Raw genomic sequence first — 26,511 nt, 5'->3', positions numbered from 1 at the left:
ATATTAGTTACATATTTCTGTTTCTTTTCATATCCTGTTATTTTTGATAGAAAAGTGACATTGACAATAGTAAGCTGTAGCAACTCTGGATTCTGCTATGTTCTTATAAGAATTTGCTATTGTTTTTGTTGGTGGTGATCTAAAATGCTATTAATTGCCCTGGTGTTGCGGTCCTTTAATGGACCAGAACCTGGTGGTCCAGAGTCAATGATAAGAAAGCAAAAGAGAGAAAGAGGCTAGCATTCCCTGGGTTATGCAGAAACCAATAAAGAACCAATTCGTATTTAAGCCCTAGGACAGGGCTTGTACCGCCCATGGAGGCACAGGGCATCCTCTTGAAGAGGTCATGAAATCACGGGCAGGAAAGTGAGCTCTATAGGTTTCTATGCTACAGAGAATTAGCCAGAGAGAGAGAAAGAGAAAGAAAGACACGCGGACCCAAGTCTCTAGTGAAACAAGTGTATTTTAGTAGCAGAAATGCAGGCTTATCTATCTTTAGTAAAGTGATTACTCAGCCATTACAAAGGATGAAATCCCATCAATTGCAACAAAATGAATAGTCTAATACATACAAGGTCGCTGATGCTGAAAAGAGTCATTGAGAGCCACTGAGAAGAATCCAGGCAGGTACCTTTCCCATGATCTCAGTCCTGAGAACTGCATGCAGCTCTACTCGTTCCCAGAATAGGAACTGATAAGGAACAAAGAATCCTTAAGAAATGGCACACAAAGGAAGAAAAGTGCAACATATTGGATTCCTTAAAGTTGAACGTCCCCTGACACCCTGGCACAAATTGCAAATGGTCTTACCTATGGTTTCAGCAGCTAATATGTCTACTTAGTTCTTTTATTTTCCACTGCTGATTTTTTTTTAAACATGGCCTTCTGAAGATCTCCCCTGCACTTGTGTTGCCCAAGAATTTGAAAAGAATTTATATTTAACTCCTGTTGTTGTTCAATGGCTTAGTCATGTCCTACTCTTTGCAACCCCATGCACTGCAGCATGCCAGGCTTCCCTGTTCTTCACCATCTCCCAGAGTTTGCTCAAACTCATGTCCATTGAGTCAGTGATGCCATCCAACCGTTTCATTCTCTGTCGCTCCCTTCTCCTCTTGCCCTCAGTCTTTCCCAGCATCTGTGTATTTTCCAATGAGTCGGGTTTCCCATCAGGTGGCCAAAATATTGGAGCTTCAGCTTCAGCACCAGTCCTTCGAACGAATATTCAGGGTTGATTTTCTTTTGGATTGACTGTTTTGATCTCCTTGCTGTCCAAGGGACTCTCAAGAGTCTTCTGCAGCATCACAGTATGAAAGCATCAATGCCTCTGTGCTTAGCCTTCATTATGGTCAAACTCTCACATTCATATTTAACTCTTAGATCAATATTTTGCAGTTTCCTTGCTCCTGGTATTTTCCTCTCAAATTCCTAAATTTTCTGTCAGCAGCAGACTCTGTCCTCTGACACATAAGCCAGTAATGCTTCAGCTTTATGCTACCTGAGTTTGGCTGTATCATGTTCCTTTTTGTGACTATATTCTTACATATAACTTTATGTAATGAATACTTTAGTTATTTTTTAGTTATTTTCAATCCTCTAGTACTATCAGAAGTAATGATGAAAATATCCTTGAACACATTTCACACATATGTGAATATAATGTAAGCTAAATCCCCAGGAGTGAAATTTCTGGGTAAAGGATATTTGCATTGGATGTTTTTGTTTAATTTTAGTTTTTAAATATGGGGTAGACTATGCCAAAATAAGTGTTGCTATCAGCATTGTAAGACACTGTTTTCTCACATCATCTTTATTCAAGTACAGTGATCGGGTTTACTGGTTGGTTGATATTCCCAGAGAAAACATCACAAAAAATACAGGTAAGAGTGATCTAAATTAATTATTTTACTCATGGGTATAGATTGCCAAATGTATCAAATAAAAAACATTTATCATGTTAAAAATTATGCTATCTCATGTTAATGTCTCCTGGAATATTTGGGACATACATTTTATTAAAAGTTATTTAGTGATTCATCTGAAACACAAATTTAACTGAGCTTCCTGTGTTTTATCTGGCAATTTATTATAGATGAATGGTTCTGATATACATAGCTTATATTATTCTTTATTTAAAGTAGACTCATTTTCTAGAACTTAAAATTTATAGTATTGAGAAATTCAGGTGCCAATTAATTTTAATGAAATGGAAACATTAATTTAAAAATTTAATATATTATTTTACTGTTGGCTCTATTATTAAGTATGATGTGATAGCCTAGTTCATATGCTACTGTAAATACCTAAAGGAAAGAAAGAAAATGAAATTCCAGAAGGTGTGAATATTGAGCTAGTGGACTGGGCTAGTAGATCTTCAGGTATGAGATACAGACCCATAGTTTAAAAATGATAAAGGGTATATTATTCTAATTTGGTAGGTGCAAGAAACAGAAACCATCTTGACCTCACTAAAGGAAAAATACTAAATTTCTTTTTGTTGTGAAACCCAAAGACAAAAATGAAGCCAAACTATAGGAAGGAATTAGAAGTAAGAAATGGAGAGCCATCAAGAACCCAGGGAATATTTTCACCCTGTTTCTCTTATCTATGTTTTCTATACCTCTATATTTATTTTTCCATTTTGCAGATTAGTTTTCTAAAGCTGATTCACTGCTGTCAAATTTTTATTTATATTTCCTAGGGGCCAGCCCAATTCAAAATTTCCAGAAAAGTGTCTTCAACTGCCCTAGAATTGATTGGGCACCCTCTTGTGTGCCAATCAAATGTAGCAGGTGATGAGGAATTGGGGGAATCATACAGGTCAACCCTTCTATGGAAGAAGTTAAAGGATGAACCAAATTATGTGTCCTACAGAGTAAAAGGCAGGAGAGAAGTAACAGTAGGCAGAAAGAATGGAAAAGACTCTATATAAGGAAACATCAAAAATAAAAGATTGAAAAAGAAGCCTCCATGTTATAACAGCTAACTTAGATTATATCACTATTTTTACCCTTCAGTCATCTCAGTTTTTTCAAATTAATCTATTGAAATTTTTTGTGATTTTTGTTTCAAAGAATTCATCCTGGAAATTCTACTCTATTAAAAAAGGAGCAAGGGGGTACAGTCTAATGATGGATTGCTCTGGTTGCTTGGCCTAATATTGACATTAGTTTGACAATTGAAGAAATGAAGATCACTTGTTATTTTCACTTCTCCTATTTCCAAATTTTAATTTCAGGAATACATTGATTTCTAAGATCATCTTGGGAGGAACAAAGGTGATCTGAAAATTTAAGTATTTTAGATTAAGAGACCAAATAATATCTGCCTATCTTGATGCAACTTCTGGATTGAGTAAATAAAGATATATTTGAGCTCATAATGTAATGGGCTTCCCTTGTGGCCCAGGTGGTAAAGAATCCTCCTGCAATGCGGGAGACCTGGGTATCCCTAGGTTGAGAAGATCCCCTGGAGGAGGGAAAGGCTACGCACTTCAGTATTCTGGCCTGGAGAATTCCATGGACTGTACAGTCCATGGTGTCTCAAACAGTGGGACACGACTGAGCGACTTTTACTTCACTTCATAATGTAATAGAAGAGGATGATCTAATATTAGTAATACACTAGAAATCAGGAAAGAAAATATTCATGGGGAAGGAGACCATATTTGCTCATTTACTTTTTCCTCAATCATTTCTCATTTGCTGCCATGCCATGAATTTGAGCAGTGAAAGTGAAAGTTGTTCAATTGTGCCTGACTCTGCAATCTCATGAACTGTATAGTCCATGGAATTCTCCAGGCCAAAATACTGGAGTGGGTAGCCTTTCCCATCCCCAGGGGGTCGTCCCAACCCAGGGATCAAACCCAGGTCTTCCTCATTGCAGGCAGATTCTTTACCAGCTGAGCCACAAGGTGTACATGTAAAATCTTGGAAAGGGTAGTTTATGTAGCATCAGTAACAAAGATAGCAAAATAATCTTCTTGGTAGTAGTAGAACCAGCAGGGAGCATTTACTAAATTCTTATATTTACAGTTTGACTCTAAACACTTTATCTATCTTAATTCATTTATTACTCATTTGGTGTTATGTAGGCTTCCCAGGAGGCACTAGTGGTAAAGACCCTGCCAGCTACATGGGATTGATCCCTGGGTAAGGAAGGTCCCCTGGAGGAGGAAATGGCAATCTACTTCAGTATTCTTGCCTGGAGAATCCTACGGACAGAGAGGAGCCTGGCAGGCTACAGTCCATTGAGTTGCAAAGAGTTGGACATAACTGAAGTGACTTAGAAGGCAGGCATGTGTTCAGTTCAGTTCAGTTCAGTTCAGTCGCTCAGTCATGTCCGACTCTTTGCGACCCCATGAATCACAGCACGCCAGGCCTCCCTGTTCATCACCATCTCCCAGAATTCACTCAGACTCACGTCCATCGAGTCAGTGATGCCATCCAGCCATCTCATCCTCAGTTGTCCCCTTCTCCTCCTGCCCCCAATCCCTCCCAGCATCAGAGATTTTTCCAATGAGTCAACGCTTCTCATGAGGTGGCCAAAGTATTGGAGTTTCAGCTTTAGCATCATTCCTTCCAAAGAAATCCCAGGGCTCATCTCCTTCAGAATGGACTGGTTGGATCTCCTTGCAGTCCAAGGGACTCTCAAGAGTCTTCTCCAACACCACAGTTCAAAGGCAGCAATTCTTCAGCGCTCAGCGTACTTCACAGTCCAACTCTCACATCCATACGTGACCACAGGAAAAACCATAGCCTTGACTAGACGGACCTCAGTCGGCAAAATAATGTCTCTGCTTTTGAATGTGCTATCTAGGTTGGTCAGAACTTTTCTTCCAAGGAGTAAGCGTCTTTTAATTTTATGGCTGCAGTCACCATCTGCAGTGATTTTGGAGCCCCCCAAAATAAAGTCTGACACAGTTTCCACTGTTTCCCCATCTATTTCCCATGAAGTGATGGGACCAGATGCCATGATCTTAGTTTTCTGAATCTTTAGCTTTAAGCCAACTTTTTCACTCTCCACTTTCACTTTCATCAAGAGGCTTTTTAGTTCCTCTTCACTTTCTGCCATAAGGGTGGTGTCATCTGCATATCTGAGGTGATTGATATTTCTCCCGGCAATCTTGATTCCAGCTTGTGTTTCTTCCAGTCCAGCATTTCTCATGATGTACTCTGCATATAAGTTAAATAAACAGGGTGACAATATACAGCCTTGATGTACTCCTTTTCCTATTTGGAACCAGTCTGTTGTTCCATGTCCAGTTCCAACTGTTGCTTCCTGACCTGCATACAGATTTCTTAAGAGGCAGGTCAGGTGGTCTGGTATTTCCATTTCTTTCAGAATTTTCCACAGTTTATTGTGATCCACACAGTCAAAGGCCTTGGCATAGTCAATAAAGCAGAAATAGATGTTTTTTCTGGAACTCTCTTTCTTTTCCATGATCCAGCAGATGTTGGCAATTTGATCTCTGATTCCTCTGCCTTTTCTAAAACCAGCTTGAACGTCAGGGTGTTCATGGTTCACGTATTGCTGAAGCCTGGCTTGGAGAATTTCGAGCATTACTTTACTAGCATGTGAGATGAGTGCAATTGTGTGGTAGTTTGAGCATTCTTTCGCATTGCTTTTCTTTGGAATTGGAATGAAAACTGACCTTTTCAAGTCCTGTGGCCACTGCTGAGTTTTCCAAATTTGCTGGCATATTGAGTGCAGCACTTTCACAGCATCATCTTTCAGGATTTGAAACACCTCAATTGGAATTCCATCACCTCCACTAGCTTTCGGAGAAGGCAATGGCACCCCACCCCAGTACTCTTGCCTGGAAAATCCCATGGACGGAGGAGCCTGGTAGGGTGCAGTCCATGGGGTCACTGAGAGTTGGACATGACTCAGTGACTTCACTTTCACTTTTCACTTTCATGCATTGGAGAAGGAAATGGCAACCCACTCCAGTGTTCTTGCCTGGAGAAACCCAGGGACGGAGGAGCCTGGTGGGCTGCCATCTAGGGGTCGCATAGAGTTGAACACGACTGAAGAGACTTAGCAGCAGCAGCAGCAGCAGCCACTAGCTTTGTTCGTAGTGATGCTTTCTAAAGCCCACTTGACTTCACATTCCAAGATGTCTGGTTCTAGACTAGTGATCACATCATCATGACTATCTGGGTCATGAAGATCTTTTTGTACAGTTCTTCCATGTATTCTTGCCACCTCTTCTTAATATCTTCTGCTTCTGTTAGGTTTGTACCATTTATGTCCTTTATTGTGCCCATCTTTGCATGAAATGTTCCCTTGGTATCTCTAATCTTCTTGAAGAGATCTCTAGTCTGTCCCAATCTGTTGTTTTCCTCTATTTCTTTGCATTGATCACTGAAGAAGGCTTTCTTATCTCTTCTTGCTATTCTTTGGAACTCTGCATTTAGATGCCTATATCTTTCCTTTTCTCCTTTGCTTTTTGCCTCTCTTCTTTTCACAGCTATTTGTAAGGCCTCCCCAGACAGCCATTTTGCTTTTTTGCATTTCTTTTCCATGGGGATGGTCTTGATCCCTGTCTCCTGCACAGTGTCACGAACTTCATTCCATAGTTCATCAGGCACTCTATCTATCAGATCTAGTCCCTTAAATCTATTTCTCACTTCCACTGTATAATCATAAGGGATTTGATTTAGGTCATACCTGAATGGTCTAGTGGTTTCCCCTACTTTCTTCAATTTAAGTCTGAATTTGGTAATAAGGAGTTCCTGATATGAGCCACAGTCAGCTCCTGGTCTTGTCTTTGTTGACTGTATAGAGCTTCTCCATCTTTGGCTGCAAAGAATATAATCAATCTGATTTCAGTGTTGACCATCTGGTGATGTGCATATGTAGAGTCTTCTCTTGTGTTGTTGGAAGAGGGTGTTTGCTATGACCAGTGCATTTTCTTGGCAAAACTCTATTAGTCTTTGCCCTGTTTCATTCCGCATTCTAAGGCCAAATTTGCCTGTTACTCCAGGTGTTTCTTGACTTCCTACTTTTGCATTCCAGTCCCCTATAATGAAAAGGACATCTTTTTTGGGTGTTAGTTCGAAAAGGTCTTGTAGGTCTTCATAAAACTGTTCAACATCAGCTTCTTCAGCATTACTGGTTGGGGCATAGACTTGGATTACTGTGATATTGAATGGTTTGCCTTGGAGACGAACAGAGATCATTCTGTCATTTTGAGATTGCATCCAAGCACTGCATTTCGGACTCTTTTGTTGACCATGATGGCTACTCCATTCCTTCTGAGGGATTCCTGCCTGCAGTAGTAGATATAATGGTCATCTGAGTTAAATTCACCCATGGGGAAGACAGCAAAAAGTAAAAAGAGTCACTCCATTTATACTTCACAATTTGTTCCTTTTTTCACCTTGAAATAAGGTATACTTTCCATTCAGTAAAATACACCCTTTTAAGTGCATAGCTCTATAAGTTGTCACAATTGGGTAATCACAAATCAAGATTTAGGACTGTTCCATCATCCAATAAGATTATCCCACCAGTAGTCAACTCTTGTCTCCTGGTCCCTGGGAACCACAGATCTGTTCTCTGTTCCTATTGTTTTGTTTATTCCAGAGCATATAAATGGAATCATCAAATATGTAGCCTTTTGAGCCTGGCTACTTTCACTTAGCATAATTCATTTGAGATTTATCTGTTATAGTTTCTTTCATTTTCTTACTGGCTATTATTCCACTGTATAGATGTACCTTACTTTATATTTTTGTAGGGCATTTGGAGTTTTTTAGTTTTTGGCAATTATGAATAAAGCTACTATAGGCATTCTCATATAGATTCTTGTGTGAATACAAATTTTTGTTGCATTTGACTATTACCAGATAGTAGGATTAGTGTGTTATATGGTAAGTATAAGTTTCACTTTATACAAAATTATCAAACTATTTGCAAAGTAATTATATTATTTTTTACTTTCATCACCCGGTTACCTGGAGCCATGCCAGCACTTAGTATATGTAAGTGTATTTGAACACATGTATACATATGTGTTGGAGAAGGCAATGGCACCCCACTCCAGTACTCTTGCCTGAAAAATCCCACAGATGGAGGAGCCTGATAGGCTGCAGTCCATGGGGTCGCTCAGTCAGACACAACTGAGTGACTTCACTTTGACTTTTCACTTTCATGCATTGGAGAAGGAAATGACAACCCACTCCAGTATTCTTGCCTAGAGAATCCCAGGGATGGGGGAGCCTGGTGGGCTGCCGTCTAAGGGGTCGCACAGAGTCGGACACGACTGAAGTGACTTAGCATCAGCAGCAGCAGCAGCATACATATGTGTGCATGCACACTCAGTCACTTCAGTTGTGTCTGACTCTCTGCAACACTGTAGATTGTAGCCTACCAGGCTCCTCTGTCCATGGGATTTTCCTAGCAAGAATACTGAGTGGGTTGCCATGCTCTCCTCTAGGGGATCTTCCCCACCCAGGGATTTAACTTGAGTCTCCTGCATCTCCTGCATTGTCGGCAGATTCTGTACCACTGAGTCACCAGGGAAACCCATACATATGTGTATATTTATATAGTATGTATATATATTTATATACATTTTAATATGTATCAATACATATGTATTTTGCTTTAGCCATTCTAATAGGTGTATCAGTTCAGTTCAGTCGCTCAGTCATGTCCAACTCTTTGCGGACATAGGTGTATCAGTTCAGTTCAGTTCAGTTCAGTCGCTCAGTCATGTCCGACTCTTTGCGACCCCATGAATCTCAGCTCGCCAGGCCTCCCTGTCCATCACCAACTCCCGGAGTTCACTCAGACTCACGTCCATCAGGTCAGTGATGCCATCCAGCCATCTCATCCTCTGTCGTCCCTTCTCCTGCCCCCAATCCCTCCCAGCATCAAAGTCTTTTCCAATGAGTCAACTCTTTGCATGAGGTGGCCAAAGTACTGGAGTTTCAGCTTTAGCATCAGTCCTTCCAAAGAAATCCCAGGGCTGATCTCCTTTAGAATGGACTGGTTGGATCTCCTTGCAGTCCAAGGGACTCTCAAGAGTCTTCTCCAATACCACAGTTCAAAAGCATCAATTCTTCAGTGCTCAGCTTTCTTCACAGTCCAACTCTCACATCCATACATGACCACTGGAAAAAACATAGCCTTGACTAGATGGACCTTTGTTGACAAAGTAATGTCTCTGCTTTTGAATATGCTATCTAGATTGGTCATAACTTTTCTTCCAAGGAGTAAGCGCCTTTTAATTTCATGGCTGCACTCACCATCTGCAGTAATTTTGGAGCCCCCCAAAATAAAGTCTGACACTGTTTCCACTGTTTCCCCATCTATTTCCCATGAAGTGATGGGACCGGATGCCATGATCTTCGTTTTCTGAATGTTGAGTTTTAAGCCAACTTTTTCACTCTCCTCTTTCACTTTCATCAAGAGGCTTTTTAGTTCCTCTTCGCTTTCTGCCATAAGGGTGGTGTTATTGATGTTTCTCCCAGAAATCTTGATTCCAGCTTGTGCTTCCTAAAAGGCAGAGGAACCAGAGATCAAATTGCCAACATCTGCTGGTTCATGGGAAAAGCAAGAAAGTTCCAGAAAAACATCTATTTCTGCTTTATTGCCTATGCCAAAGCCTTTGACTATGAGGATCACAACAAACTGTGGAAAATTCTGAGAGATATGGGAATACCAGACCACCTGACCTGCCTCTTGAGAAATCTGTATGCAGGTCAAGAAGCAACAGTTAGAACTGGATATGAAACAACAGACTGGTTCCAAATCGAGAAAGGAGCGCATCAAGGCTATACATTGTTACCCTGCTTATTTAACTTATATGGAGAATACATCATGAGAAACACTGGGCTGGCTGAGGCACAAGCTGGAATCAAAATTGCTGGGAGAAATATCAATCACCTCAGATATGCAGATGACACCACCCTTATGGCAGAAAGTGAGGAACTAAAGAGCCTCTTGATGAAAGTGAAAGAGGAGAGTGAAACAGTTGGCTTAAAGCTCAACATTCAGAAAACGAAGATCATGGCATCTGGTCCCATCACTTCATGGCAAATAGATGGGGAAACAATGGAAACAGTGACTGACTTTATTCTGGGGGGCTCCAAAATCACTGCAGATGGTGACTGCAGCCATGAAATTAAATGATGCTTGTTCCTTGGAAGAAAAGTTATAACCAACCTAGACATCATATTAAAAAGCAGAGGCATTACTTTGCCAACAATGGTCCATCTAGTTACAGCTATGGTTTTTCCAGTAGTCATGTATGGATGTGAGAGTTGGACTGTGAAGAAAGGTGAGTGCTGAAGAATTGATGCTTTTGAACTGTGGTACTGGAGAAGACCTTGAGAGTCCCTTGGACTGCAAGGAGATCCACCCAGTCCATCTTAAAGGAAATCAGTCCCGAATATTCATTGGAAGGACTGATGCTGAAGCTGAAAATCCAGTACTTCAGTCACCTGATTTGAAGAACTGACTCATTTGAAAAGACCCTGCTACTGGGAGAGATTGAGGGCAGGAGGAGAAGGGGACGACAGAGGATGAGATGGTTGGGTGGCATCACCAATTCAATGCACATGAGTTTGAGTAAACTCTGGGAGTTGGTGATGGACAGGGAAGCCTGTCATGCTGCAGTCCATGAGGTCACAAAGAGCTGGACACGACTGAGCAACTGAACTGATTGATAATATATAAATATACAAATGTAACGTGACCTTATATTTTGGAACTTTGTTAAATTTACTTATTAATTCAAGTAGCCTTTTGTATGGGGCTTCCCAGGCAGTGCTAGTGGTAAAGAGCCCACCTGCCAATTCAGGAGACAAAAGACACTGGTTCAATCCCTGAATCAGGAAGATCCTCTGGAGGAGGGCATGGGAACCCACTCCAGCATTCTTGCCTGGAGAATCCGATGGACAGAGGATCCTGATGATCCATAGTGTTGCAAAAATCAGACACAAGTGAAGTGACTTAGCACACATGCACAGCCTTTTATACTCTTTGGGATTTTCTACATGGATAATCATCCATCTAGAAATAGATATAACTTCCTTTCTTCCATTCTAATATGTATTCATTTTATTTATTTACATATTTATTTTCTTATGTACTTACTTACTTCTTTATTTTTGCCTTATTGTACTGGTGGGAACTCCAGTACAATGTTAAGTAGGAATGGTGAGAGAGGATATCGTTGCCTTGTTTACAACTTTGGGAGAATATTCAACCTTTCCTCATTAGGTTAAGGTGTTGTTATATGTAGGTATTTTGTAGATGCCCTTTATTAGGCTAAGGAAGTTCCCTTCTATTCCTAAGTTGCTGAGTTCATGAATTGGTGTTGAATTTTGTTAAATGCTCTTTCTGAATCTATTGAGATGATTATAAGGATTTTTTCCTTTCATCTCTTGATATGGAGGATTCCATTGATTTATGTTGAATTCTGAACCAGCCTTGCAATACTAAGATAAACAACTCTTAGTTATGATGCATTATCCTTTTTGTGTATTGCTGGACTCATTTGGCTAGTGGGTTCTTGGAATTATCAATCTGGAGTCTTATTTTCTTGTAATTTTTTTTTTCGTTTTGGTATCTGGTAATGCTTTTTCACATGAGTTGCTCAGCTGTTTAGGATCGTGGGGCTGATGAACATTGGGGGAGGTGCTCAGCTTTAAGTTGAAAACCAAGGGTGCACAGAACTTTAGGAGGAGTCAAGGAAGGCCCAGCACAGGTGATACCAGCCTTGAGTTCTCACTGAGCTTTAGGAACTTTAGAACTTCATTGCCTTGGGGAACCTTACATGAGTCCCACAGGATCCTGTTGGCTCTTGAGCCCCAGATATGGAACCCAGAACACATGGGCTCAGACACCAAATCTCCAATCCTCTGTTCCTGATGACTTCAAGAATGTTTTTGACCAGAAAGCTGGTGACCTTACCAGAAAACCCAAGCTCTTGGTGGGTAGGAAAATGTTCGCCAAGGTGAACATTGTTTCCTAGCCACATCACTTCTTTCATTTCGAAGGTATTTTCACTTGGATTTCTGAGTTGAAATGTTGTCTACTAAGGAGTTTCAGGAGGGCTTGTGTAAGGGTCTGATAATATTGCATTCCTCTAGACAAAAGAACTTATCTAGATCATTTTTATCACACTGGAATACGTCTTCTAGGAAGCTTTTACTAGAAACTTGTTTCCATTTCTTGATTTTCTTTTTAATAATCATCTTTTGGTCTGAATCAGAGTTACACGCACACAAAAAAAGAAACATTTTTATCCAGAAACCTGTGCAGAAAGATGGGCTTCTGAGTTTTATGGTAGCCTCTTTGTTGGACAGTGTTTATGAGTAAGGACGAATTTTATTGTTTCTGGGTCTGACAGCAGTTCTGGGACCAGCAAGGAGCTCTTTGTCCATATTCCTCCCTGGTAGGATTTGGCTCTGCTTGCCAGGTGGGGTCATCTCTAGGACTTTAAGGGTGAAATATTGCTGATTCCCACGGAAGACATTTGGCAGTTGCTTACAAGGGTGTTAGAAATTTTACCTTGCATTGAAACATTCTGTTAAATAAAGGAGTTTTGGGGGTCATTAACTGTACAATTGCTAGAATGAAAATGATTTATGTGGTGATATTGGGACTGAGTTCTTGGTTTTGGGGGTCTGCTTTTCAAGTGGATGAGTTCAAGTGGAAAAACAATGAGCTTCATTCTAGGAAATACAGCACAGAAGCTTCTTTGAAAGGGAGTTCTGGTTTAATTGCCAAAATGAAACACAGGAGGGCACTATCAGAATCTCACAGGTGTTTGATTTGCTTGTTGTGATTTTTGAAATCCTGACTGGTAAGTATCTGGTCAAAAAGTAAATTTACAGGCTTTCTAAAAAGGGAGATATATAAATAAATATGAGTTGAGCAGAGTTCCCCGCTATATTATGTAAGAATTTTTATATGAAAGTGAAAGTTGCTCCGTTGTGTCTGACTCTTTGCGACCCCATAGACTAGCCTGCCAGGCTCCTCTGTCTACAGAATTCTCCAGGCAAGAATACTGGAGTTGGTTGCTGTTCCCTTCTCCAGGGGATCTTTCCAGTCCAGAGATCAAACCGAGGTCTCTCCCATTGCTGGCAGATTCTTTACCATCTGAGCTACTAGGGAAGCCCATTAAATGTTTGGGATTCACCACCAGTGGAGATTTCTGGGTGTGAAGTTTTCTTTGTGTGAAGATTTTAACTACAAATTCAATTTCCTTAATAGACATGGAAGTACTCAAAGTTTCTATTTATTCTGAAGTGAGTTTCAGCAGTTTGTATCTTTTAAGAAACTTGTTCATTTCATCTAGGTTGTTGAATTTATAACATAAAAGTTTTTGTGATGTTCTTTCATTAACCATAAAGAGTTTGTAGTGATGTGCCATATTTCATCTCTAATGTGAGTATTTTACATCTTTATTTCCTTCTTGATTCAGTTCAGTTCAGTCGCTCAGTCATGTCCGACTCTTTGCGATCCCATGAATCCCAGCACGCCAGGCCTCCCTGTCCATCACCAACTCCTGGAGTTCACTCAGACTCATGTCCATCGAGTCAGTGATGCCATCTAGCCATCTCATCCTCTGTTGTCCTCTTCTCCTGCCCCCAATCCCTCCCAGCATCAGAGTCTTTTCCAATGAGTCAACTCTTCGCATGAGGTGGCCAAAGTACTGGAGTTTCAGCTTTAGCATCATTCCTTCCAAAGAAATCCCAGGGCTGATCTCCTTCAGAATGCACTGGTTAGATTTCCTTGCAGTCCAAGGGACTCTCAAGAGTCTTCTCCAACACCACAGTTCAAAAGCAGCAATTCTTCAGTGCTCAGCCTTCTTCATAGTCCAACTCTCACATCCATACATGACCACAGGAAAAACCATAGCCTTGACTAGACGGACCTTAGTCGGCAAAATGATGTCTCTGCTTTTGAATATGCTATCTAGGTTGGTCAGAACTTTTCTTCCAAGGAGTAAGCATCTTTTAATTTCATGGCTGCAGTCACCATCTGCAGTGATTTTGGAGCCCCCAAAAATAAAGTCTGACATGGTTTCCACTGTTTCCCCATCTATTTCCCATGAAGTGATGGGACCAGATGCCATGATCTTCGTTTTCTGAATGTTGAGCTTTAAGCCAACTTTTTCACTCTCCTCTTTCACTTTCATCAAGAGGCTTTTGAGTTCCTCTTCACTTTCTGCTATAAGGGTGGTATCATCTGCATATCTGAGGTGATTGATATTTCTCCGGGAGATCTTGATTCCAGCTTGTGTTTCTTCCAGTCCAGCGTTTCTCATGATGTACTCTGCATGTAAGTTAAATAAGCAGGGTGACAATACACAGCCTTGACGTACTCCTTTTCCAATTTGGAACCAGTCTGTTGTTCCATGTCCAGTTCTAACTGTTGCTTCCTGACCTGCATCCAGATTTCTCAAGAGGCAGGTCAGGTGGTCTGGTATTCCCATATCTCTCAGAATTTTCCACAGTTTACTGTGATCCACACAGTCAAAGGCTTTGGCATAGTCAATAAAGCAGAAATAGATGTTTTTCTGGAACTCTCTTTCTTTTCCATGATCCAGCGGATGTTGGCAATTTGATCTCTGATTCCTCTACCTTTTCTAAAACCAGCTTGAACATCAGGGAGTTCACGGTTCACGTATTGCTGAAGCCTGTCTTGGAGAATTTTGAGCATTACTAGCATGTGAGATGAGTGCAATTGCGTGGTAGTTTGAGCCTTCTTGATTAGTCTGGTAGAAATTCATCAATTTTATTGATCCTTTCAAAGAAGCATCTTTAGATTTCATTGATATTGGCTATTGTTTTTCTATTCTTCATGTCATTGATTTTACTCTTTATATCATCCTTCTACTTCCTTTATGTTTTATTTGCTGCTTTTTTTCCATAATTTCTTATATTGGGAACCTTTAGATCAGGGGTTGACAAACTACAGATTCCAGGCCAAATCTGGTCTGCTGCCTGCTTTGTAAATTAGCTTTACTGGAACACAGCCATGCTCATTTATTTATGTTTTCTATAGCTGCTTGTGTGCTACCATGGCAGAGTTGAAGTGTTGAGACAGAGACCATATGGCCCACAAAGGCCTAAATATTTACGCTTTGACACTTTATAAGGCTGTTACTACTGCTTCAGATAACTGATTTGAGATCTTTCTTTTTAAATATAAATATTTTACTACTATATATTTCTCTTCAGCATTGCTTTTTCTGCATCTCATAAATTTTTGTATGTTGTGTTTTCATTTTCTTTTAATTCAAAATATTTTTTAATTCTCCATGTCACTTTCTCTTTGACATGTGTTATTTAGAAATCTGTTGTACAATGTCCATATATCTGGGAATGTTCCAAATATCTTTCTGTTACTGATTCTTCTAGATTGACTCTAATATGTTCTGAGAATATATTTTGTATGATCATTCGGTGAATCTTCCCTGTGCATTTGAAAAAAAAAAAAAACTACCATTAAAAAGTTCTTTTTTAATAGAGTGTTCTATTAAAGTTGATTGGATCAGTTGGGTGATAGTGTTATTCAGCTTTTCTGTATCCTCACTGATTTTGTCAGTTACTGAAAGAGGAGTGCTGAAGGAACCAGCTACATTTGTGTGGATTTATTTCTCCTTTCAATTTTATTAGCTTTTTTTTGCCCAACCAGAGATTGAAGTCAACTGGTTCCCTCAGCAGCGAAACAGTCCTATCCACTGGACAACCAGGGAACTCCTGATATGCTAAATATTTTAATTACCCATGGTCTGCTTTCAAAAAGTATTACACAACTTCACTTGAAGTGTCACAATTTGCTTCTTAGCAAGTTACAACAGCTCTCAAGAAAAATTATAATCTAAAATATTTTTCTCTGGGTTCATTACTCTGTTGATAAGAACACTTCATAATTCTTCTGTGCTTATTTTATCATCAAAATGTTTATAGTAAAACATATATAAGTGCAATCAAAATGATAGGGAAATGAAAGGTAATTGTTGTTAGTAATGTTCATATGGGTCTTCCCTGGTGGCTCAGATGGTAAAGAATCTGCCCATCATGGAGGAGATCCAGGCTCAAATAGTTTTAAATTTCACCAACATGACATACAAAAAAAACTAACTAATTGCTTGCCTTTTGTTTTCAGATACTGCAGCTGTAGAAGAATGGTTAGTAAGAATCACTTTACAATATGGATTAAATATTTATACCACTGAAGGAACACTACTGGATACTGTTCGAGGTAAATGCCAGGAGGTAAAAGTAAAGCAAAAGTTGTATTATTCTTTCAACAAATTTTGTAAACTATAATATGCTGTACTCTGCTAAGTGCTAGAGATAGTTAAGAAATAATCATGACTCTTCAAGGGCTCACAATCTGATGAGGCAAAGATTTAAATATACATGGGTAATTTTTAATAAAGGTCTGCAAAATGTGGTTGCCATGCCCTTCTCCAGGGGATCTTCCCAACCCAGGCATTGAACCCACATCTCCCATATTGCAGGCAGATTCTTTACCATGTAAGCCAACAGGGAAGCCCAAGAATACTGGAATCAGTAGTTTATCTCCTCTCCAGGGTATCTTCCCGATCCAGGAATCAAACTGGGGTCTCATGCATTGCAGGCAGATTCTTTACCATCTGAGCTACCAGAGAAGCCAATCCCAAAGAAGGGCAATGCCAAAGAATGTTCAGACTACCACACGATTGTATTCATTTCACATGCTAGCAAAGTAATGCTCAAAATCCTTCAAGCTAGACTTCAACAGTATGTGAACTGAGAAGTTCCAGGTGTGCAAGCTGGATTTAGAAAAGGCAGAGGAACCAGAGATCAAATTGCCAACATTTATGGGATCATAGAAAAAGCTAGAGAATTCCAGAAAAACATCCACTTCTGCTTCATTGATTCTGCTAAAGCCTTTGACTGTGTAGATTGTGACAAACTGTGGAAAATTCTTTAAGGGATGAGAATACCAGACCACCTTACCTGCCTCCTGAAAAATCTGTATGCAGATCAAGAAGCAACAGTTAGAACCAGACATGGAACAACAGACTGGGTCCAAATTGGGAAAAGAGTGTGTCAAGGCTGTATATTGTCACCCTGCTTATTTAACTTACATGCAGAGTGCATCATGAGAAATGCCAGGCTGGATGAATCACAAACTAGAATCAAGATTTCCAGGAGAAACATCAATAACCTCAGATACACAGATGATACCACCCTTAGGGCAGAAAGCAAAGAGGAATTAAACAGCTGCTTGATGAAGGTGGAAGAGGAGAGTGAAAAAGCTGGCTTAAAATTCAATGTTGAAAAAAAATGAAGATCATGGCATCCGGTCCCACCACTTCATGGCAAATAGATGCAGAAAGAGTGCAAACACTGGCTGACCTTATTTTTTGGTGCTCCAAAATCACTGCAGATGGTTACTGCAGCCATGAAATTCAAAGACGCTTGCTGCTTGGAAGAAAAGCAATGAAAAACCTAGACAGTGTCATTAAAAAGCAGAGACATTACTTTGCCAACAAAGGTCCATCTAGTCAAAGCTATGATTTTTCCAGTAGTCGCTTATGGATGTGAGATCTGGACAATAAGAAAGGCTGAGCACTGAAGCATTGATGCCTTTGAACTGTGGTGCTGGAGAAGACTCTTGAGAGTCCCTTGGACAGGAAGGAGACCAAATCAGTAAATCCTAAAGGAAATCAACCCTGAGTATTCATTGGAAGGACTGATGCTGAAGCTCCAATACTTTGGCCACCTGATGTGAAGGGCTGACTCATTGGAAAAGACCCTAATCCTGGGGAAGATTGGAGGCAGGAGGAGAAGGGGACAACAGAGGATGAGATGGTTGGATGGCATCACTGACTCAATGGACATGAGTTTGAGCAAGCTCTGGGAGTAGGTGATGGACAGAGAATCCATCACCTAATCACTACAGAAGAAGTGCACTGCAGTCCATGGGGTCACAAAGAATTGGACACAATTGAGCAACTGAACAACAACAAAAGAGTGGTATAGAAATATGGAATTATATTTTTTTTCTATAGCTATATTGGGGGTCATCATAAAAAGTGGCTTTATAAAGTTAGTTTTTGCATCTTCTGTAGAGATATTATAGAAGGTAGTATTTATTGGATCACACTATATGAGAACCATCAAGCAAAAGGTTTTGTTCAGTGTTAGTAAGAACACTTGTATTTTTTCATTAACAAATTGGTTGTTTTAAGTTTATGAACGCTGAGGAATATAACTGATTAGGCTTTTCTTTTTCACTTGTCTGATTGATTGCCCAATTTTTTGGATCACCTATAGTGCATTTTAGTCATGTACGGATGTGAAAGTTGGACTATAAAGAAAGTTGAGCACTGAAGAATTGATGCTTTTGAATTGTGGTATTGGAGAAGACTCTTGAGAGTCCCTTGGACTGCAAGGAGATCCAACCAGTCAATCCTAAAGGAAATCAGTCCTGAATATTCGTTGGAAGGACTGAAGCTGAAACTCCAATACTTTGGCCATCTGATGCAAAGAACCAACTCATTGGAAAAGACCCTGATGCTGGGAAAGATTGAAGTCAGGAGGAGAAGGGGAGGACAGAGGATGAGATGGTTGGATGGCATCACCAACACAGTGGACAAGAGTTTGAGTAGGTTCCAGGAGTTGGTGATGGACACGGAGGCCTGGTGTGCTGCAGTCCATGGGGTCCCAAAGAGTCGGACACAACTGAGCGACTGAACTGAACTGATAGTGCTGTTGTTGTTCAGTCACTAAGTTGTGTCTGACTCTTTGTGACTCTATTGTATATAGGAAAAAACCTCAGTCCTGGATTTTGTATTTATCCTCATTTTCCTCACCTTCCCTTTTCATGTTTGTTCTTTTGCTCCCACTTTGATACAGTGCTATGTAGAATGCAGAGTGAGGGTAAAAGTGTTAGTTGATTAATTGTGTCTGACTCTTTGTGACCCTGTGGACTCTTTATAGCCCACCAGGCTCCTCTGTCCATGGAATTCTCCAGGCAAGAATACTGGAGTGGGTTGCTATTTCCTACTCCAGGGGATCTTCTTGACCCAGGAACTGAACCCAGGTCTCCTGCATTATAGGCAGATTCTTTACCCTCTGAGCCACCAGGGAAGCCCAGAGTAAAAATAAATAAATGTTTCATCTTATGGAAAGAGTCACCTGGGTAGCTTTAAGAAAAGTAATGACGATTCAGGGCCAAGATAAAGCAGGAAGACCCTGAGCTCACCTCCTCCCATAGGCACACCAAAATTACAACTATTTACAGAATAACTATCTATGGAGTGATCAGAAGACTAGCAGAAAAGATTTCCCACAAGTAAACATTTAAAGAAGGAACCACAAGAAGATGAGTAGGAGCGGGGGTAGAGTCACTGTAGAGCTAAAACCAATACCACGATGTAGGTAACCCACAAATGGGAGGATAATCACAACTGCAGAGGTCTTCCCTAAGGAGCAAGGGGTCCAAACCCCGCACAGGGCTCCCAAGACCGATGTATAGGGAAGACAAGCTCCCAGAACCTCTGGCTTTGAAGCCCAGTGCAGCTTGTGTGTGGGAGAGCCGGAGAACTGTAGGAAACAGAGACTCTGCTCTTAGAGAACATATACCAAATCTCACACGCTCCTAGCCCCAGTGCAGAGGCAGTAATTGGAAAAGAACCTCGGTCAGACCTACTTAAGATATCAAACTTAACAGATTGTCAACTTTAAATAATCATGTATGAGCAAAGTGGTAATAAATACATACCTATCAATAATTTTACTCTAAATGGACTAAATACTCCAATCAAAAGACAGTGGCTGAATGGATTAAAAAAAAATAAGAATTAACATTGCTAAAATGACCATACCACCCAAAGCAATTTACAGATTCAGTGCAATCACTGTCAAAATACCAATAGCATTCTTCACAGAACTAGAACAAATCATCTAGAAATTTGTAGGGAAACACAGAAGACCCTAAATAGCCAAAACAATCTTGAGAAAGAAGAGCAAAGCTAAAGGTATAATGCTCTTTGATTTTAAATTGTACTACAAAGCTATAGTAACTAAAACTGTGGTACTGGCACAAAAATCAGACACATAGATCAGTGGAATGGAAGAGAGCCCAAAAATGAACCCACACTTATATGATTAATGAATCTATGACAAAGGAGGCAAGAAGTACAGTGCAGGGAAAGAAAACTTCTTCAGTACTTAGTTTTGGGAAAACTGGAAAGCTACAGGCAGAAGAATCAAACTGGACTACTTTCTCACACCATATTCAAAAGTAATTCACCCATGGCAGATTCATGTTGATGTATGGCAAAATACAATATTGTAAAGTAATTAGCCTCCAATTAAAATAAATAAGTTTAAATTAAAAAAAAAAACAAAAGTAATTCAAAAATGGACTAATGACTTAAATGTGAGATCTGAAACTATAAAACTCCTAGAGGAAAATGGAGGCAGTACACTCTTGGGTATCAGCTTACAGCAATATTTATTTTGATCTTTCTCTTCACACAAAGGAAACAAACAACAAATGGGACTTCATCAAACTCAAAGGCTTTTGCAGAGTTAAGGAAATTATCAACAAAACAAAAAGGCCACCTACTCAGTGGGAAAGGATGTATGCAAACAATATATCAGATAAGAGGCTAACATCCAAAATATACAAAGAACCCATATAAAAACAACCTTATTTTTTAAATGGGCAGAAGAACTAAATAGACATTTTTCCACTGAAGACATGCAGATGGCTGACAGGCACTTGAAAAGATGCTCTGCATCACTAATCATCAGGGAAATGCAAATCAAAAGCACAATGAGCCACTACCTCACCTGTCAGAATGCCTGTTATCAAAAAGTCAACAAATAACAAGTGTTGGTGAGGATGCAGAGAAAAGTACCCTTGTGCACTGTTGGTGGGAATGTAAATTGATGCAGCCACTGTGGAAAATTAAAAGTTCTTAAAGTTTCCAGCTACAGAAAGGAGATTCATGTTTGAGGAACTGAGAGGAAGTCAGTGTTGTGGGAGCACGGTGAATGACAGAGTGGTGTGTAATGAGTTTAGACAGATGGGCAGAGGTCACAGCAACGTGTGGATTTTATTCTAATCATAATGAAAAGCCATGGAAGTGTGTTAAACAGGAGAATGATACTGATTTATTCTTTTTATTTTTTTTTATTTTTAAAAATTAATAATTCTTACATGCATTCCCAAACATGAACCCCCCTCCCACCTCCCTCCCCATAACATCTTTCTGGGTCATCCCCATGCACCAGCCCCAAGCATGCTGCATCCTGCGTCAGACATAGACTGGCGATTCAATTCACATGATAGTATACATGTTAGAATGTCATTCTCCCAAATCATCCCACCCTCTCCCTCTCCCTCTGAGTCCAAAAGTCCGTTATACACATCTGTGTCTCTTTCCCTGTCTTGCATAAAAATATCACTTTGGCTGCCATGTAGAGAACTGACTCTTGAGGGCAGATGACAAGAATGGGGGAGCTTCCCTGGTGGCTCAGAGGTTAAAGCGTCTGCCTGCAATGCGGGAGACCTGGGTTCGATCCCTGGGTCAGGAAGATTCCCCTGGAGAGGGAAATGGCAACCCACTCCAGTGTTCTTGCCTGGAGAATGAAGGAAATTGGTGGGCAGCTGTTGCCACTTTCCACACAGGAGATGCTCTGGAGTACTTGGGATGAGCAGTGGAGACAGTGAGAAGTCACAGTGTTCAGGATACAGTTTGAAAGTAGAGCTGATATGACCTCCAGGTGGAATGGGGATGAAGGAAACAGATATTAAGGATGAATCTTAGATTTCTTACTTGAGCAATCAAGTAGATTACAGTGTCATTTACTGAGATGCTGAAGACGTGGGGAGAAAACACTGGAAAGTAGCAGTAAGTATTAAGGTTAGAGTTATAGCTGGGAAGCTTTACTCATTACTAAATTCAAAAGAGTTGTTGAAAAATATTATCTCTACTTCCTAATCTTTGATTCACAGCCCAGACCACTTCACTAAAATTGCTGTTAATCACAATCACCAGTCACCTTCACATCAGTCACTTTTCTCCTTTATAGCTTCTCACCAGTCAAGACTTTTAATCACTCCTTCATTCCTAAAACACTTAAAATACAGCACATCAGTAAAGAGGCATTTTCAAGTCAGTGCAGTCATGTTCCAGATGCAAGTTCAAATCTCCCTGCCCTCTGAGATATGGTCATTAATTGTCTGTACACACATGCTACAACCTGGAAAGTCAGCCGCCTTGCCTCAGATTTCTTTGAATTTCAGAATGAATTAATTTGGTTATAAATTGTGTCTCTTTTCCTTCTTGGCCATACCTGTGCTACACTATGTCAGCCTAGATGGAAATTTAGTTCCTTTTCTTACTTTGCCCAAACTGTAGAATATAGTAAGTACATACTAAGTTTTTGGTTTTATAGCAGACTTTATTGAAAATTTGATGAGGAGATTCATGTTGCAGAAATGTAAACAGCTATGGAGTGACTATATCTCTGTTCTTAAAAGTCCTTTGACTATTTTTGAAATTCAGACAGCAGTACTCTGTCACACTGTCCTGGCTTACTTTTTATATTCTCTTTTCTCATTTTTTTTCAGAAAAATTAATTCTCTCATTTCTCATGCATAAATTTTGACTTTGTCCAGCTCCAGCCCTTTGTATATCTAAGAATAGATTGCTGGGTTGAGGGGTTGGAAATGTCTTGCCTCTGACTGGTTTTTCCTATTAGTCTCTCTCTGACTCCTTGGTATCTTCCAGAAATCCCTCCAAGTGTCTTGGCCACTGATGACAACTTTCCCCATTCTCTGTTGCTGTTCCAGATTTATTCTTATTTATCTATATCTCCTGCTGTCTCTATGGGATTGGGAAAGTGAACAGAAAGGAAATATGGGGCCTCTCAAAGCAGAAGTTATTCTCTAAGTTATAAATGTGCAAACCCTGTGATCCAGCAATGCCATTTCTAGGGATAGATCCTGTGGCCAATTGTATTTCCTAAAGATGTTCAAAACAGTATCTCTCACATGACATGTTCTTCTGCTGTATGACTTTGTCAGGCCCCCTTCAAGGAAATTAACCTTCATTCCTCATACTTGGGAAAATAAGAATCAACCTATTTTTAACTGATGAAAAATGAGGTGATACACCTATTTTTTAAAACAATGGAATAGTTCCTTTACATAATTTTTTAAAAATCCTTAGAAGAAAGAAATAATTAATTATTTAAGAAATGCAAATCAAAACTGCAGTAAAGTACCTTCTCATTGGTCAGAATGATGTAGAGAGAATTCAAATCCCTCAGTCATGTCCAACTCTTTGTGACCACATGGACTGTAGCCTGCCAGGCTCTTCTGTCCATGGAATTCCCCAGGCGAGAATACTGGAGTTGGTAGCCATTCCCTTCTCCAGGGGGTCTTCCTGACCCAGGGATTGAATTCAGGTCTCCCAAATTGTAGGCAGATTCTTCACCATCCGAGCCACCAGGGAAGCCCCATTGGTCAGAATGGCCATCATTAAAAAGGCTACAGGGACTTCCCTGGTGGTCCAGTGGCTAAGACTCCATGCCCCCAATGCAGGGGGCCGAGGTTCAGTCCCTGGTCAGGAAACTAGATTCCTCATGCCACAACAAAAGTCAAAGATTAAGACCAAGCACAACCAAATAAATATATTTCTTTAAGTCTACATATAATAAATGCTGGAGAGGGTGTGGAGAAAGGGGAACCTTCCTATGCTGTGGGTGGAAACTTCCTACGCAGTTGGTGGAAAACAGTATAGAGGTTCCTCAGAAAACTAACAATAGAATTGCCAATTATTAGCAATCCCACTCCTGGGCATGAATCCAGACAAAACTACAATTCAAAAAGATATATGCACTCCTATGTTCATAGCAGCACTATTAACAATAGCCAAGACATGGAAACAACTTAAATGTCCGTCAACAGATAAAAGGATAAAGAAGACACAGTACTAATATACAATGGAATATTCAGTTCAGGTCAGTTCAGTCACTCAATCGAGTCTGATTCTTTGCGACCCCATAAACGTCAGCATGCCAGGCCTCCCTGTCCATCACCAACTCCCAGAGTTTACCCAAACTCATGACCATTGAGTCAGTGATGCCATCCAACCATTTCATCCTCTATCATTCCCTTCTCCTCTTGCCCTCAATCTTTCCCTGCATCAGAGTCTTTTCAAATGAGTCAGCTCTTCACATCAGGTGGCCAAATATTGGAGCTTCAGCTTCAACATCAGTCCTTCCAATGAACACCCAGGACTGATCTCCTTTAGGACGAACTGGTTGGATCTCCTGGCAGTCCAAGGGACTTTCAAGAGTCTTCTCTAACACCACAGTTCAAAAGCATCAATTCTTCGGTGCTCAGCTTTCTTTATATTCCAACTCTCACATCCATATATGACTACTGGAAAAACCATAGCCTTGACTAGATAGACCTTTGTTGACAAAGTAATGTCTCTGCTTTTTAATATGCTGTCTAGTGGCATCCCACTCCAGTACTCTTGCCTGAAAAATCCCATGGACGGAGGAGGCTGGTGGGCTGCAGTCCATGGGGTTGCTAAGAGTCGGACACGACTAAGCAACTTCACATTCACTGTTCACTTTCATGCGTTGGAGAAGGAAATGGCAAACCACTCTAGTGTTCTTGCCTGGAGAATCCATCTATGGGGTCGCATAGAGTCGGACACGACTGGGGCGACTTAGCAGCAGCAGCAGCAGCAGCAGCAGCAGGTTGGTCATAACTTTCCTTCCAAGGAGTAAGCATCTTTTAATCTCGTGGCTGCAGTCACCATCTGCAGTGATTTTGGAGCCCAAAAAAATAAAGTCAGCCACTGTTTTCACTGTCTCCCCATCTATTTCCCATGAAGTGATGGAACTGGATGCTATGATCTTAGTTTTCTGAATGTTGAGCTTTAAGCCAACTTTTTCACTCTCCTCTTTCACTTTTTCAAGTGATCTGCGTATATGAGCTTATTGATATTTCTCCAGGAAATCTTGATTCTAGCTTGTGTTTCCTCCAGCCCAGCATTTCTCATGATGTATTCTGCACATAAGTTAAATAAGCAGGGTAACAATATACAGCCTTGATGTACTCCTTTTCCTATTTGGAACCCATCTGTTGTTCCATGTCCAGTTCTAACTGTTGCTTCCTGACCTGCATACAGGTTTCTCAAGAGGCAGGTCAGGTGTTCTGGTATTCCCATCTCCTTCAGAATTTTCCACAGTTTAAAGGCTTTGGCATAGTCAATAAAGCAGAAATAGATGTTTTTCTGAAACTATCTTGCTTTTTCGATGATCCAGCACATGTTGGTGATTTGATCTCTGGTTCCTCTGCCTTTACTAAAACCAGCTTGAACATCTGGAAGTTCATGGTTCACGAATTGCTGAAGCCTGGCTTGGAGAATTTTGAGCATTATTTTACTAGCATGTGAGATGAGTGCAATTGTGCAGTAGTTTGAACATTCTTTGACATTGCCTTTCTTTGGGATTGGAATGAAAAGCGACCTTTTCCAGTCCTGTGGCCACTGCTGAGTTTTCCCAATTTGCTGGCATATTGAGTGCAGCACTTTCGCAGCATCATCTTTCAGGATTTGAAATAGCTCAACAGGAATTCCATCACCTCCACTAGCTTTGTTTGTAGTGATGCTTTCTAAGGCCCATTTGACTTCACAGTCCAGGATGTCTGGCTTTAGGTGAGTGTGAGTGATTCCACCATCATGATTATCTGGGTTGTGAAGGTCTTTTTTGTACAGCTCTTCTGTGTATTCCTGCCACCTCTTCTTAATATCTTCTGCTTCTGTTAGGTCCATACCATTTCTGTCCTTTATCGAGCCCATCTTTGCACGAAATGTTCCCTTGATATCTCTAATTGTCTTGAAGAGATCTCTAGTCTTTCCCATTCTATTGTTTTCCTCTATTTCTTTGCACTGATTGCTGAGGAAGGCTTTCTTATCTCTCCTTGCTATTCTTTGGAACTCTGCATTCAAATGGGAATATCTTTCCTTTTCTCCTTTGTTTTTCACTTCTCTTCTTTTCAGAGCTATTTGTAAGGCCTCCTCAGACAGCCATTTTGCTTTTTTACATTTCTTTTTCTTGTGAATGGTCTTGATTCCTGTCTCCTGTGCAATGTCACAAACCTCCATCCATAGTTCATCAGGCACTCTGTCTATCAGATCTAGTCCCTTAAATCTATTTCTCACTTCTACTGTATAATCATAAGGGATTTGATTTAGGTTATACCTGAATGGTCTAGTGGTTTTCCCTACTTTCTTCAATTTAAGTCTGAATTTGGCAATAAGGAGTTCATGATCTGAGCCACAGTCAGCTCCCAGTCTTGTTTTTGCTGACTGTATAGAGCTTCTTTGCCAGGGTCCAGCCCCGGTGGATCCAGGGTAATTTGAAGGGGAGACGGAGTCGGCATCCTAGGAAAAAGCTATTTAATTAGAAATATAAAGAGAGATTAGAAAAGGATAGTATAGTAGGAAATATT

The 26,511-nt window shown here is 40.3% G+C and overlaps 1 protein-coding gene across 1 annotated transcript in view; it reads left to right on the top strand.

The window, feature by feature from the left end:
• Nucleotides 1-26,511, top strand: part of CATSPERB (cation channel sperm associated auxiliary subunit beta) — a 134,499-nt gene that overhangs the window by 14,376 nt on the left and 93,612 nt on the right. Inside the window, 2 exon segments of the mRNA XM_060401528.1 lie at nucleotides 1,817-1,877; nucleotides 16,135-16,230. Coding sequence (XP_060257511.1) covers nucleotides 1,817-1,877; nucleotides 16,135-16,230 — 157 coding nt within the window.

This window comes from Ovis aries, chromosome 18, assembly GCF_016772045.2.
Source record: "Ovis aries strain OAR_USU_Benz2616 breed Rambouillet chromosome 18, ARS-UI_Ramb_v3.0, whole genome shotgun sequence".
Lineage (NCBI taxonomy): Eukaryota > Metazoa > Chordata > Mammalia > Artiodactyla > Bovidae > Ovis > Ovis aries.
The sequence above is the reverse complement of the archived record's forward strand: the minus strand, read 5'-3'. Positions and strand labels throughout refer to the sequence as shown.